At 42.2% G+C, this 13,971-nt stretch overlaps 3 protein-coding genes across 6 annotated transcripts; 1 reads left to right on the plus strand and 2 right to left on the minus strand.

Annotated features, from left to right (window-relative positions):
* Nucleotides 1-1,348: 1,348 nt before the first annotated feature.
* Nucleotides 1,349-7,113, minus strand: LOC135489296 (tetraspanin-33-like). Of its 2 annotated transcripts, none has more exons than XM_064774587.1 (7): nucleotides 6,852-7,113; nucleotides 3,969-4,119; nucleotides 3,361-3,549; nucleotides 2,985-3,176; nucleotides 2,573-2,761; nucleotides 2,164-2,280; nucleotides 1,349-1,718 (listed from the first exon to the last, which is right to left on the minus strand). In XM_064774587.1, the coding sequence occupies exons 2-7, from the start codon at nucleotides 4,050-4,052 to the stop codon at nucleotides 1,641-1,643; spliced, it is 849 nt and encodes a 282-aa protein (XP_064630657.1). In that variant the 5' UTR covers nucleotides 4,053-4,119; nucleotides 6,852-7,113; the 3' UTR covers nucleotides 1,349-1,640. The 2 variants fall into 2 exon arrangements, with proteins under 2 accessions (XP_064630657.1, XP_064630656.1); XM_064774586.1 differs by lacking the exon at nucleotides 6,852-7,113 and adding an exon at nucleotides 4,983-5,131.
* Nucleotides 7,114-7,994: 881 nt separating this feature from the next.
* Nucleotides 7,995-10,586, plus strand: LOC135489298 (uncharacterized). The gene is made up of 6 exons (XM_064774591.1): nucleotides 7,995-8,155; nucleotides 8,671-8,767; nucleotides 9,007-9,111; nucleotides 9,344-9,511; nucleotides 9,884-10,098; nucleotides 10,304-10,586. Exons 2-6 carry the CDS (start codon nucleotides 8,671-8,673, stop codon nucleotides 10,352-10,354), a joined length of 636 nt encoding a protein of 211 aa, XP_064630661.1. The 5' UTR covers nucleotides 7,995-8,155; the 3' UTR covers nucleotides 10,355-10,586.
* Nucleotides 10,573-13,267, minus strand: LOC135489297 (uncharacterized). 3 transcript variants are annotated; one of them, XM_064774588.1, is made up of 5 exons: nucleotides 13,184-13,267; nucleotides 12,346-12,467; nucleotides 11,894-12,013; nucleotides 11,547-11,636; nucleotides 10,573-11,223 (listed from the first exon to the last, which is right to left on the minus strand). In XM_064774588.1, the coding sequence occupies exons 1-5, from the start codon at nucleotides 13,195-13,197 to the stop codon at nucleotides 10,931-10,933; spliced, it is 639 nt and encodes a 212-aa protein (XP_064630658.1). In that variant the 5' UTR covers nucleotides 13,198-13,267; the 3' UTR covers nucleotides 10,573-10,930. The 3 variants fall into 3 exon arrangements, with proteins under 3 accessions (XP_064630658.1, XP_064630659.1, XP_064630660.1); XM_064774589.1 differs by having other exon boundaries at nucleotides 11,894-12,010; nucleotides 13,184-13,264; XM_064774590.1 differs by having other exon boundaries at nucleotides 13,108-13,258.
* Nucleotides 13,268-13,971: the final 704 nt, after the last annotated feature.

The raw sequence follows: 13,971 nt of genomic DNA on the forward strand, positions 1-13,971 counted from the left end.
CTGAATAGTGCATTCCAGTCAGTCTGGATTCATTCCAGACTGCAGATCCTAACATGGATGCACGCCATGAAGTTTTTCTCTGACAGCATAAGGTGATCTGATCCTCACTCCACATAAATGATTTGCTTTCAAGACCTGCAACACCTAAATGGTTTGTGGTTGTGATGTGGTATTGTGTCGACATTGGGACTAAAAACAGATAACCTGCAGGAAGAGTCAAATTGCCTGGCAAATGTCTTGATTTGATTTGGCTCTATCTCCGAGTCTCTGGCCCATTCCTGAAGATCAAAAGCAGATTGTTTCATCATCGATTTCATTTTAGGCCACACCGATATATTGCCTTGGACAGTGGAAATCTCACAAGGTAAGTATCGGACTTCACCAAAGTGATGAACTTGGGCTTGGAAACAACACCAAATCCAGACTAGGATTAGGAATAGGAAAAGACCGATGTGTGTCTTTTGGAACAGATTCCGACGTTGTACTTAACTACTGATAATGATTTTGGCTTCACAACTCAGAATGTCTGTCTTTGCCTATCCTAAAGGACAGGCGAAGACAGAGAGAGAAATACAGGGTTGTGACTTTTGGAACAGGCTGTACTTTTTAAGGACAGGACTAGGATTGGGGACAGGGAAAGCAGACTTTCAGGGTAGGGCTGTTTGGGTCAAATTTTGCACTTGACTATGGCCTGACAAGGACTGCAGACAGGCGAAGACAGACTTCACGGTTAGGACTTTGGACAGATTCGCTCCAAGGCTGAACTTGCATTACGGTTAGGACATTGGACAGATTCGCTCCAGGGCTGAACTTGCATTACGTAGCGTCTTTAAAATGGAGTGGGACTGACAGCATCCGTTGACTGCCCTGCAGTGGATCCCATCCAATAATGGCCGAGTTGAGTGAGGCGGGCCTTACCTCGTGGCAGCAAACGGTCGTGGGATGACGTCATCATCGGGTGGGGCTAAAATGTTTAGTATCTGAGGACGCTGGTTGTAACTCTGTCCTTGACAGTCACTTGATTGCTTGTTTGTCAGTCCGACACACTGGTTTGTGTGTTGAAAGTGAGCGTCGTCGAATCGGGAATCGGACGACGACCTCACTACTCGTATTTTAACCCCCAAAGTCCAATATCCCCAATACGACTTTGACCACAGTACATATATAAACTAATAGGTGTCTCTCCGATTCGATCCAGTTTTAATACAAAGCTATCATCTTCGGCACTGTCCAAGGGCACTGTCTCGATTAGCCAACACGTTTCCATGACAACGGCAGTTCTTCTGCACTGCATAGAAAACTGGGCGTGACCATAGATACATGGATCTAAAATAATATGAAGTCCCTGTTGACTATAAAACGTACATTTATTCGATTATTTTTAATATTTATTTACAACAGTTGGTTACAATAAAATGCTCCCCTTGAGGGAAAACAGGTGAATTTCGATGTCTACAGTTAAAGCAATAACATGTACTCCTGCTCATTTCACTCAAACCATACTTGGTATTGTCCATAAAGGACAGGAGGAGACTTGTTCGCTTTGGGTGATGATTATCTTACAGATTGACGCAAGAGCCTAATAAGGTATAAGGCCAGTCCGTGGTGATGATTATTCTACTGATTATAGATATTATAGATCACCGAAGTCGATGCCACTTTTCCTTTTGGCGAGCTATCTGATCATTGAGGCGAGTTGATAAAACAATCCCGATAATCTGCAAAGAAGGACATTGAGACATTAGTACTGTGAGTGTAAATTAAAAAAGATTTATCAGAAATCATCCAACTTGGAAACACTTAATGGAGACGGACCTGGTAAATATCATCCGTTCCGAGTCTCTCCGCACACTTGGAAAGAGCAGCAATGTCCAACCAAGTTAGCGGAAGTGGCGGGTACACTTTTCACCGTTATCCAATGATCCATGGTCACACAAACACTGGAGAAGCAACTAGAACTGATCTGACTGAACCATTGGATTAGCGTAGAGCCAGGTACTACATGTACTACATCAAATAAATGGTGGCAAAACGATTCGATCATTATCATGGCCATTGAGGTCCGTGTTCATAAAAATCGAAATGTCAAAAGTGAGAAGATGCTTTATTGAAGGAAAGTACACTTTCAGAAGATTGTGAGGCCGCGCGCTATAAGCGACTAACCTGAGGTATGATGACGCCAAAACACGCCCCTCCTATCAAGAGTGCATTCTGTTCTAACCAATTACCGAACGCCTTCAAACATCCTTTCGTGTTGATCTTTCGCCATCTTTCAACATCCTGAAATAATTATACACTTATGACGCAATGGGCCGGCCTCGTCCACCAACACGAAGGAAATATGAATATGATGACGAATGAACTACCTTGGGAGTGTAATGAATTCAAAATGGCCGTCTAAGCGACCATTTTGAACGAAGCATTTTCCTCTCTCGATGACATTTGGAGGAAACTACACTCAATATATTCCTTCAAGACCACCGGCAACGGCCACAAAACTTCCGAAGTTGATTGGATAAAACAGAGGTCCTTTCGATTAACACAGTCGAGGGTGACCCAGGCTGTGACTTACCGACATAGCTGCAGAAAGTGTTCCTCCTCCACACAAAACATTAATGAGTTCCCCATCCTTCAACTTGCAACATGAATATGGAACTGCGCAGTTCTCTGGACTCTTGCTCGTCGAGTTGCAGTTGAAATAAATGTTGTCGTTCCAGTCAAGGTAACCATTGTCGTCGTTACTAGCACCACAGCATTGCAACTGAAACGTATAAACACATCTTTACCTTTTGTCCTAAGAATTTGAAAATGATTGTAAGAATGACATACCCAAGTACATTATTTTTAACTTCAACAAAATGCACACATTCCTTCAATGGATTTTTCTCATAGATTTGTGGATGAACTGATCAAAATTTAATAGTAAGGGCCTTTTTGCACTGTTTCCCTCGCCAGAACCACGGATGAAGAGCAGATAGACGTACCTCTTTCTGCATGTTGTCAATTGCATTCATGAGATCAGGATCGTCCCTGTACCGCCCAATGCCGTTCTTCAACAATTCGGAGGGGTCGAGCCAGGGCATATTCTTCCGCACTGACGGCGCGTAGAAGAAGATGAACACCAAGATACCAAAGAGCACCTCCAGGACCAGGAGGAGGATCATCACCCATTTATACTGCAAGAATAACAAAGGCAGTGTTGTCTTTGATTGTGCACTTCTGTACGAGATATGGCGTCGAGAAATGGTGTAAAGGTTAAATGAGTCCCCTGGAGAGTTTGAGTCCTCTTATAATGTTTGATGACGAATTAGGTGAATGGGTATAGAAATGCATGCAAGTGGCATTGAATTACAATCTTACCAGTTTGATAAAACATTGGTTCTCCCTCAAGGCTCCACAGCATCCAAAGAACGACAAGACGAAGACAAGGCACCCAGCACAACAGAACAGCACCGCTGGGTCGAAAAGGAAATCGAACACGTCATCTATGACCTTCTTCTTTTCGTAAAGTAACCATGCACCAAGACCTGCAAGTACTCCGCCGGATATCTAAAATAGAACGTCTTGAAATCAGCAACGAAAAGCGGCGACCTAAAGTACAGAAATCGCTCGGCAACACAGACATATTCGTGATGCGGGTGTAACGTTTTGAATGTTCCCCATGTCCCGTGAATGTTCTCACACAATAGACTACCGGGTACATGAAGCCACGACTTGAATTAAAGAATGATACGCCGAAAATAGCTTTTAATTTGGTTTCAGTCTTCTACAGAATGTAGACGAGCACTGGACGGAGACTTTTATCTCCTTGCTCCAAGAGGAGGTGATGTGATGTCGTCAAGTCACGTTGTCTCATAGTGCCTGTCCGGCGTTTTAAGCAGTACATATACATGGATTTACCTGGATGTGTTTTTGACATCATCGCAATTCACCACCCGAGCGTTCCATTGCTTTTATTATATACTTACAAAGAAGAGAAAGTTTGCCAAAAACAGGATGTATTTGTAGCATGCCCGAACTTCGGTGTTTTTGTCTCTCGGACGAAACGCCATGATTATGTCATGGGTGAGTCTCCACCAATCAGCGATGTATCTCGAGGATATAGTGTCTGGCCGCTCACTGCAAGGAAGAATGATTCAGTTATGCACTTAATTTATTCATGGTTGGCCCAAAGGAGTGAGCGGTATTTGTGAGGCAACATAACCTACTCTACTCTTTATTTCAAACTTCACTGGTATTTGCTACTCTCAGCAATAGAGAGGTAACGGTGAGATCAAGTTAAGCCCTCAGGGCCAGGAGTCAGAATGGGCAATCCTCGACTTATACAAGAGAGCAAGGACAAGGAATTAGAAGGTAATCAACCAAAAGAAAGGGATATTGGTAGGACAATAATGAAGCAATGGTCTATCATAACATATCGAACACCTTTGGTCTTACTAAGTGAGAGAGAAATGGTATCCTAAACAATGACACGGAGATATATATAGCTATATCATTGAAAGGACAACGAAGTATACTTAATACAATTATCGAGAAAACGAATTCCAAAAGCTTCGGGCTGTTGACATTTGGTCAGTTGTTAACATAATGATAAACAGTCGTGATATTAAAGGCTTTGGCGTTATCAGATACTAGATTGTCCCATAGGTTGTTTTCGTAATCTCAATTTGACCATTATGTCCAGTCGTTTAAAGGTTTTCCAACAGGTTTAGAGCAAGGACCATTAATTTGGACAATGATGTTCCAACGTATTTTAAAAAAAATCAAAGTCTTGTATATACACGTAGATCAATGATAAGGTACATTTCCGAGATGTTAACAAACTACATTTAAACATACCTTGCCCACCAATTCTTCAGTTAGGTTGTATAAGACCACGAGGGTCAAGATAATTCAAACATTAGCCTGAGGCAACAGATATACCAGAAGATTCAATGCGATTGGCTAATGAGTTAGATATATAGTAATTTCGGAATACTTACATTAAGATGACTGAAACTACTATTCAACCCACAAGTATATGATACAATGTATGTACTCTCATGAAAGGCAGATTTGTGCAAATTTTATGACCAGCACCAATCCTTCAAGTCCTTTGCATATACTATGTACTACGTGTGTGTTCTATATTTTCTCCTCATAGCTTATATCTAACTTCCTTGCTTGAACGACGTCAGAACCAAGTCGAAATCCCATAGGCCTCCTCGTTGTTCCTTTTACAAAGATATCATAATCAAGATTTGTCACGAACGAATTTGGATATTCTAGACATGTCATGATTGACCTGAAAGCCTTCGGGTGTGACAGAAGTGAAAGGACAGCGATATCTAATTCACATAAAAAACGATCCACTAATGCATGGGTCGTTTTTTGTTCACATTGATATGTCAGAAAACTAGTTGGTGCACGACTGTTAGTTGCTTGTGAGAACCGAGTATTTCCAAGCTTTACCAAAGTCGATTTTAAGTAGAAATTACCTTTCAAGACGACGTTGCCTTCAAGCAAGTGATTATCCGCTTAAGGAAAACATTGAATGAATCACTTTTAAGCTAGAAGCTGCTTGCAAACATGAAGTAAAGTGCTCTAAAGCAATCGGTTACTTTCAAGAAAGATGATTTTTCAAGGAAGACGTTCCTTCAAACAAGCACCAGTTACTTGAAGACAACAAATAATTGCTTTCAAGCAAGAAACCGCTTTCAAGCAAAAAATTACTTTGAAGCAAGAAGTTACTTTTAAGCACAAAGTAACTGTTAAGCATTGCATGTTTCTTACAAGCAAGAATACGCTTGGTCTGTTGATGGGGGACTACTTTCTGAATCATATTATCATTTTACATTTGTACATGTATATCAGGACATGCGCACTATTCGTCAGTAGACTATGTTATCACAATTTTTCGGGTTTTTTTTAAACCGTGTTTGTTTTCTTTATCGTTCGTATGTTGATGGCTGTTATCTAAACAACTAACACTGAATTAGTATCATAAGTTTATTTTGTGGAGGGGCTCTCCTCGATAACGATACATATATATCTTTTATCAAAAACACTTCTTCCCTATGTCCTCATTTCGCATTCATCTAGTCGTCCACTTTACTATAAATGTCAAGGAGAATTTATCTCTGCGGCTTAATGAATAGGCATTGATTTTTTTCTAAAGTGGGTTTTCCTTCAAATCTTGGAGGCCATTTGAAACCCATCCTGGCTCTCATTCGTTTGCGTCACCACTATCGAGCTCCACTTGGGCGAGTGATTTAGCGATCTCTCAAAACATTGCTGGTGAATATGGTTGAAACCAAAAGCATCATAAAAATGTTCAAACTGAAAGAGCCCAGCCAACTCATGTCACCAAAGTCACTGCATGGATGAATTCGTCGCTGTCCATCAAGCTACATGTATAATGGGCCAAATTCATAAAGGGCGTTTAAGGGTTAGACGTGTGTAACTTCTCCCTGATCAGTTTCAGGGCCTATTCATATTTTGCGAAGATTTACATGAAGGACCTGAATATGTCTATTCAGTAGTTAAACGCTGTTTTAAGCTAATCGCCCTTTATGTCCAGGTAGCTCTTTCGCATCTTAGGTCGTGAATTCACCATGTGAATGGATGGAAAGCCAGACCTTCACAAATAATCATCTAAGAAACGCAAATCGAATGCTACGATCAATTATTTATTTAAGGAATGCTCACCTCAGCTTTACATGTACGTGTATACTGTAAACTCACTCAGGAGACGTCACGACGATGAAGGTAACACTTGTGTTTTATGGGATGTATATTTATAACAAGAGAGGATGGTTGAATCTGCGTTTAGTATTCCTGAAATAAAATCGGATCCCCTATTATAGCCTTACCTATATGTTACACTCTGGACGCAGTGGACCGGCCTGGTTCCTCAGGAGACCAAATTGGGATGACGCGATGGGCTGCCCAGGTTGTCTACTATGTACGCTCCCTCCAAAATCGTCAGATGAGTTTAAAAAGGATTTTGATACCACTATCGCGTACCATACACGTAGTCCATTAACATGTCACATAATGCCAAAGTGAACAGCATTCCTGTATGCGTATCCGCTTCACACACGATACCTTAGATCTGACGCATACTGAACCAGTCAATTAGCTCTGAGCTGATCAATAAAATATATTCACAAATATTGGTGTATGACGCCATCTACAATCCCATTGATATACTATCACACCGATGGTTAAAGGTCTGCGCCGTTGACTAAATATTTGAAATTTGTATTTGAATTTGAATATTCCACACTGTGGAAACACGCACTGAATATAAATTTCAACTCTGACGTTGGGTAGACAGATTCGTTGGGTAGACAGATTCGTTGTGCAGACATATACCAATTTCATACAAATACCAGAAATCAGGACATTTGCTTGCACAAGCACGCTCACTCCGCCGGGACGCAGTGGAGCGTCTTGTCACTCCGCCATAGGACGACAATGTTTAGGATGACTATATCAGAGGCGGATCCAGGGGGGAGCAGGGGGTGCGCAACCCCCCCCCCCCCCTCCCACGCAAAGTGCCCTTTTTGAAGTTGCCTTATCTAAAAACGGTATGTTTTGCCGTCCTATTGCGGGAAAAATGCCATACCAGTCGTACAATAAACAACTTGAATGTTGTAGTTCCAGCCTCTCCCGAAATCCACCCCATTTTCCATCTTTGTTCGTTTGAAAATGACAATGGCGGGGAAAAAACGAGTTGTAAGGGGACGTGGTTGGGGTGAGGTGATAGGGGGCATCCTGGACTAACATGCCATACCAGTCGCTACAATGAACAACTCGAATGTTAAGTTCCAGCCTCACCCGAAATTTGTAACCACTGTGAATGTAGACGGCCCCACGGCCCGGCTGTCGATAACACTCGCCGCATGCCAAGTATATCTGATTGACAAGTAAGCATAGAATGGCCGTATAATACAACTCAAAAAGCCTATATACTCGTAAATAAGTATGCTTTGTTGCAATACATAATTGTGGTAGCCTATACATAGGCCTATACCGGTATTTTTAAGCTCATTACTTCAAATCTTCACATATGTAGCAAAGACTCGAAGGGTAGCCTATATAAAGTTCCTCGAATTCATGGATATATCCGCGCATTATTTATGATGATCGTCCTGAAAGACCGAAAATACAGGTAAAGCATGATTTTTTAACAAGACCAAATCTGATATCTTTCACGTTTGGATAATCTTAAGGATTGGCCACCATTTTCGCAACAACTTGAAATCCTTAAGCAATAATAACTCTTTCAAAACGAGTGAATGCCGATTTCACCCCCTAGCTTCTGCGTCTAGTCCCCTTTGATTTCCAAAGAACAGCCTCCCAGGTTTGAAATGGGCATTCACTCTATTTTGAAGGAGTTCTAATTGCTTTAGGAAAAGTTCTTAACAAAATTGTTTAGGCCTACTTATGGTCAGCGTCTTCCTTCTCACCAATTTCAATTTGGGGGCCGGAACAAGATGGTGAGAGGCGACTTTGACATCCATAGCTTTGCATTCTTATGGCTTACTTTGTATAGCAGATCATCAGTTCTTCATCAAGTTCCCCAACTGCGCATATTATTCGCCAAGAGACAACCAATTGGACCCCCATCCCACCCACCCCCTAGCTTCTGCGTCTAGTCCCCTTTAACTTTTTCTGTAATTGCAGATGACAATTCCCGAAAAAGGTAGCAATGCATTCAAGAATACGACCTTATCCTATGTTGTTCTCGCCACAAATTCCACCGTCGTCAATGAGGAGCCATGTAAGAATAAGTCGTCTGATTGTGATTCTATATAAGGAATGCCCGAACGGCTCCTGGCCGTGGTAAACAATTTTCTTTTGTGTTGCTCTCATGACATGGTATTGCATGTATAACATTTCGTTCATCTGCCGCATGTTTTGTGCGATATCACCAAAAATCCAAGTGCCATTTCCTCGTGAAGAAGACTATAGGCTAATGACCACAATTTAGTAGCCTAAGTTCATCTCTTCTGATTTCAGCGGCCTTCACCACTGTGTTAGAATGCCTTGGTGTCGCAGCCATTTTAATCGCCGCTGTATACGGCTTCATCAGAGTATGCGGTCCAAGGATAAGACACATGCCTGGTAAGTCACGAACTAAAGGAAAATCCGTTCTTGTTCAGTTAGATATTTCCTAATGAATGCATTAGTTTGGATCCCAAGTTGAATGGTCAAGTTGAATGGGCATGTCATAGTTGTCCATGTTTGTACTGGTTGTTTTCCTGTCGTCATGGTTACTGGTTGTTTTCATGAACCATAAGAGAGAAAGTCAATTTAGACAAAGATTGAAATCATCCAGTCATTCCTCTCTCATCAGGCTATGACTGCCAGAGTATCTGCGAGTGCTGCGGGGGCGGAATACGTGACTTCTTCCTCTGGATCCGTGATGCCTGCCGGAACTGCTTCCAAGGCGTATTTACGGAGACTGGCACGCGAGATGCGCATAACAGGAGAGTGCAGAATGGAAGGGTCAGAAGGAGAGCAGGTATTGGTTACCGGAGTGCATCTCCTCATCAGGGCATATGTCTATTCTTGTCCACCAAAAAACAATTAGAGACTGTAGCGCCCCTGTGGCAGAGGTTGCACAGTAGTGACCATTATTCTTATCGTGTATGTGTTGACAGATATCAATATGAAACAAACTATTGATGTGAGTGGTAGTGCATGACGTACGTATGTCATATTTTATACCTCGTTATTTCGAATTTAGGTTGGGACCCTCCTGTCGCACACCTACTTGAACCGCGTCGCCGACAGGCTTGTTTCTTATTCTTCAGGCAGATACGATGTCTCCTCGACTAATTTTAGGCCCGATATAACACTATGATCTTGCCTAACATTGCATTTCTCTTTTCAGAAAGAAGCTCATCCCTGGAACTGCCAGTAACTGTAAGAGTTGAGGTAAGGCGGCCATCTGTGGAAGAACCGCTGACGAACCATGCCCAAGACCTTTCTCGGCGGCATTCCATCGGCGACCCAGGCGCACCACCTCCCATGTACGCTGAGTTGACGGTTAAGGGCGACCTAGATAGGATCCCGTCTTATGAAGAAGCGATTGAAAATCTTGGCCAGGTTCGTCTTTTCTTTTTGTATCAGTCACTGAGACTTTTTGTAGTCAAAATAATGAATACCTTAACTGAGATGTGAAAACGGAAATATCCTAAGATTTTATCCCGGGGATTTTATCATTACCCGTTCTGGTTCGCTTCCACCGAAACTAGAAATGAACCACGCCCCTCCGGTGTCAAGTTCATTGATTTCGTTTCCTTTTTTGCAGCCGAAGCTCTCAAGTTATGAAACTTCTTTGAGATTCAAGAACCAACCATGAACAAAAAATCCTTCAGACTCTGGACGGCGAGAAACCAGGGATGGACTTCTGCGATTTATAGGCGTTCAAATCTGGACAATTCATCAGTTGATGAGATCCTCTTTGCGCAAGACGATTTATCGGCGGTGTGCGACAATCGGGCCTAAAGACTCCATCGCGACGTCACCAATTCCATGAACCTTGATTTGCTATTGACGCCGATTGACACTGTACATAGATTGAATATACATGTAAATGGTTTATTCATTAAATTAAATAAATTACATATTATACATATGATACTAAGAACATATAAGTTAATGCTCAATGCTCTGCCATTCTTAGTCTAGTTCCACCTCTTTGAGGCGCCTTCCTGATATTCGTACACGTTTAGGTGACGTTGTCAAATTTCGCGTACTGTCCAATCGTTCAGGAGCTGTCGTGCGTCTTTGAAACAAACATCTGTGTTGCTATACACTGTAACACAGGTGATGATCCAGATGATGACACTAGTTAAGGCAGACAGACAGATAATTCTCTGACTGGCCTTTTTGCTCGGACCCAAGATCATCAGTTCGGAACAGTTTTAATACAAGTTCAGACAACGAAATCAGGCCGATTCTGATCTTTCGTCGCATCGTCGTAACTTGGTGGTTGGGGCAAAAACTCGGGTGTTATTGGAGGCTGTGCCATTGGCTGTACAGGACCCGGGACATCAAATTCGCCTCTTCTACGCAGCGAATCATAAGACGGGGGTAGTTCTGCAGTACCAGTTGGCTCCGCTGCTCGCATGTCTGTGATACCCAATGATATGTGATCGTTTCGGTCCCACATAGTCTGTGCGACTGGATCACTTGTTCGCCTGTCTGAAGTCGTTTGGGCTGATACACCTGAAAGTAAAATTGGGCGTTTTTGTTGATTTGGTCGTAATTAACTCGTTAACTGCTTTCTATTATTATTATTCCATTTCCATACAACGCAGGTCGGCAGTTGCGACCGCTCCTGGCCGAGCTTACAGTATAGTTCCAATGGGATCCGATTATGTTTTATCATTAATCGCTTGGTCATTTCCGTAAACCAAAAGAGCATATGGGTTGTATCTCGTTAAACTATGACTAGGCGGTCCAATACAACATCATAGGGAGGCCTGCGTACGTCTGAAAATCATGTCCCAAAGAATAGGACCAGCGCGAGTTGGCTATGAAATACTTACCAGGAGAAAACATTTTGGCAAGGCACTCGCAACATCTTTGCCGCCGGCCTGACAGACCGTTACAGTCGTTCTGTCCAGGCCGCATGTAATCTGAAAATGAGACGCAGATATATGATAATAATAATTCACCTTTCACCTATCACCAAATTACATTTCGAAATTCTTTCTTTGAGACGACCTCTCTCCAACCTAGGACCCAAAGTGCAGAATAAAGACAACGCCAGCACATGCATTGGCTATTTGTAAAACCTTGTAGGTAAAGACGACACTGCCATCTCTATGGACAGGATGGGTAATTGTTATTTCGCTGAAAAATGGCTGCATGGTGACATCACACGCGCACTTACCAAAACACTTCGCAAATTTCTCCCTCCAGAATCGGCAGATGATGACGAGCGCGACGATGATGAAGGTAACGATTCCTACCGGCCGCAGAATTACGAAGTAGTAACCACTTGCTGAATCTCCTCGAAGAGAAACAAACGACATGTACATATTATTATACCTTTAATAATGTGATCAGCTTGATCCTTTAATGACGTCATGAACGTCATGAGCGTCATACTTTTCTTTCAGCGATTTCAGGTCCTTGGCGCACATCGGCCATACTATTGAATCATTTTCGTTTACATTAATGACGGATTTAAAAGACATTAGAATATGTCAAATCGATAAATAATATTTCATTGTATATACATCAACATAATGATCAGCAATTGTTTTTTTTCGCGAAATTGATTAATGATTATTTCGTGTATTTTCCTTAATTGGTGCATCCCGGAATAGTTTTAAAAGTTACCCGGTGTAACTGAGGTACTGATACCCGGCATCTGGGTGGTTCCAGTGAACATTTTGGTTGTTGAGTAATTCATTCTGATAGCACCAATTAAATACGTCTGGTTGTCACGGGGCAGGTCCCTTCTGAAATGGTCGAGAAAATATTATATGATTGTACATGTACATGATAACTCAAGTCTGAGTTGTGAGGTTCAGATAAGGAAATGTGGCTCAGGCATGTCTTCAGATTGTGACATGCCGCCTCTTTCCCATCCTGGTATAACCAGTGGTTTTCAATCAGATACACTCCGCCTCTCGATATGACGAAGGAGTAAAAAAACACCTGAATCTCAGGATGCCTCTTTCTTTGAAAGGTGTTCTGCTATAGTCTCTAGATCAGCGTGAGAAGATTCTGATGGATCGATTTCTCAGCAGAGCTCACACCGACAACTCCCCTTGTCTCAACCTTGACGTTCAGACAGGGAGCGACGAACTGCTCGAACATGTACTCCTAAGTTGAGTTAAGAAGAGTACGCTTGTCTTCATTGACTCCTGCATTGAATACTGTCGTCTACGATGCTGGTCCCCCTAGACAGGATGCCAGAACACTACACAACACGTCTTGACCCTGTGTCTTATTTGCGATGTCATTTTCCGTGCCTGCGTCCACGTAGGAATTTGTCACAATCTCGACTTTACAGCAAAACCTGTACCGCTTTAATACTAATGTTGCAGGTAGCCTCAACTGATGTTGAGCTCAATGAGGGAGATTATAATCACTCACCTGATTAAGGGATTTTATATGATTCTTTCAACGTGTTTCATTTCTGCTTATGTCGTATAAAACTGTTCATACATACATGTTCATATACATAGTCGTGGCTATTCTCCCAAAGTTCGTTGCACAAGCATTTTAAATGCTTGTCCCGCTCTATTTACGACGAATGAAAATAATCAAGGAATATACTACGTGCAGTGAACATATTGTGATCTGTGACCTATTTATTGCACTCAAAAGGATTATAAAATAGGTGCAAGAATGCTCTTACAAGTCGTGCCACCTAGCTTTGATATTTGTTAGGAATATACCAAAATTGTGCACAATGTCTTAATGGGTTGAAATTTATGACAAAATGACCGTTACGTTAGGGTAGCCGCTCTAAACCTCCCTGCAAATGCCCCAGTGAAAAAAAGACTACTGTGTTAAGTGGTGGTGTATTCCATGTACTGTGATTTCTATCAAAAGAGTCCCCTATCGGTCAAGTTGCGAACATTAATCCGGCCCAATTGAATCCTACCTCCTTGGGGGGCCCGCTCCCAGTATACGCCCAGCTGAAAAACAAAAGCGACGTCCACTGATGCATCAAGGGCGTTTCCCTTGGTAGCGCACCCGACCTGACAGTGGGTGGGCAAATTAGAGGAGTCAATGGCACATGAAATGGCACCACAGACCGTAGATAATTAAAGGAAAAAACCTTGTTTTGTTGTTTTGAAGTGACCCATGAATAATCAATACCACACGACATCTCCACTGACGCCGAGCATGGTCAAAGATTTGATTTCAAGAATTTACGATTTCTCGCCAAAGATGTTCTTGTCTTCCTTCTGAGAGCGTCAGTCCCATACATGACAGCTGCAAAAGGATCAT

The sequence above is a fragment of the Lineus longissimus genome, chromosome 6 (assembly GCF_910592395.1).
Source record: "Lineus longissimus chromosome 6, tnLinLong1.2, whole genome shotgun sequence".
Taxonomy (NCBI): Eukaryota; Metazoa; Nemertea; class Pilidiophora; order Heteronemertea; family Lineidae; genus Lineus; species Lineus longissimus.

Excerpts from the sequence above, each read along its gene's own strand:
- LOC135489297 (XM_064774588.1), bottom strand. Across the intron at positions 11,637-11,893 it reads GAAATTTGCGAAGTGTTTTG|ATTACATGCGGCCTGGACAG; the intron begins GTAAGTGCGCGT and ends TCTCATTTTCAG. Across the intron at positions 11,224-11,546 it reads TGCCAAAATGTTTTCTCCTG|GTGTATCAGCCCAAACGACT; the intron begins GTAAGTATTTCA and ends TTTTACTTTCAG.
- LOC135489296 (XM_064774587.1), bottom strand. The coding sequence starts at position 4,052 with ATGGCGTTTCGTCCGAGAGACAAAAACACCGAAGTTCGGGCATGCTAC. Across the intron at positions 3,550-3,968 it reads TGGCAAACTTTCTCTTCTTT|ATATCCGGCGGAGTACTTGC; the intron begins GTAAGTATATAA and ends GTTCTATTTTAG. Across the intron at positions 3,177-3,360 it reads ACCAATGTTTTATCAAACTG|TATAAATGGGTGATGATCCT; the intron begins GTAAGATTGTAA and ends TTATTCTTGCAG.
- LOC135489298 (XM_064774591.1), top strand. The coding sequence starts at position 8,671 with ATGACAATTCCCGAAAAAGGTAGCAATGCATTCAAGAATACGACCTTA. Across the intron at positions 8,768-9,006 it reads CGTCGTCAATGAGGAGCCAT|CGGCCTTCACCACTGTGTTA; the intron begins GTAAGAATAAGT and ends TTCTGATTTCAG. Across the intron at positions 10,099-10,303 it reads CGATTGAAAATCTTGGCCAG|CCGAAGCTCTCAAGTTATGA; the intron begins GTTCGTCTTTTC and ends CCTTTTTTGCAG.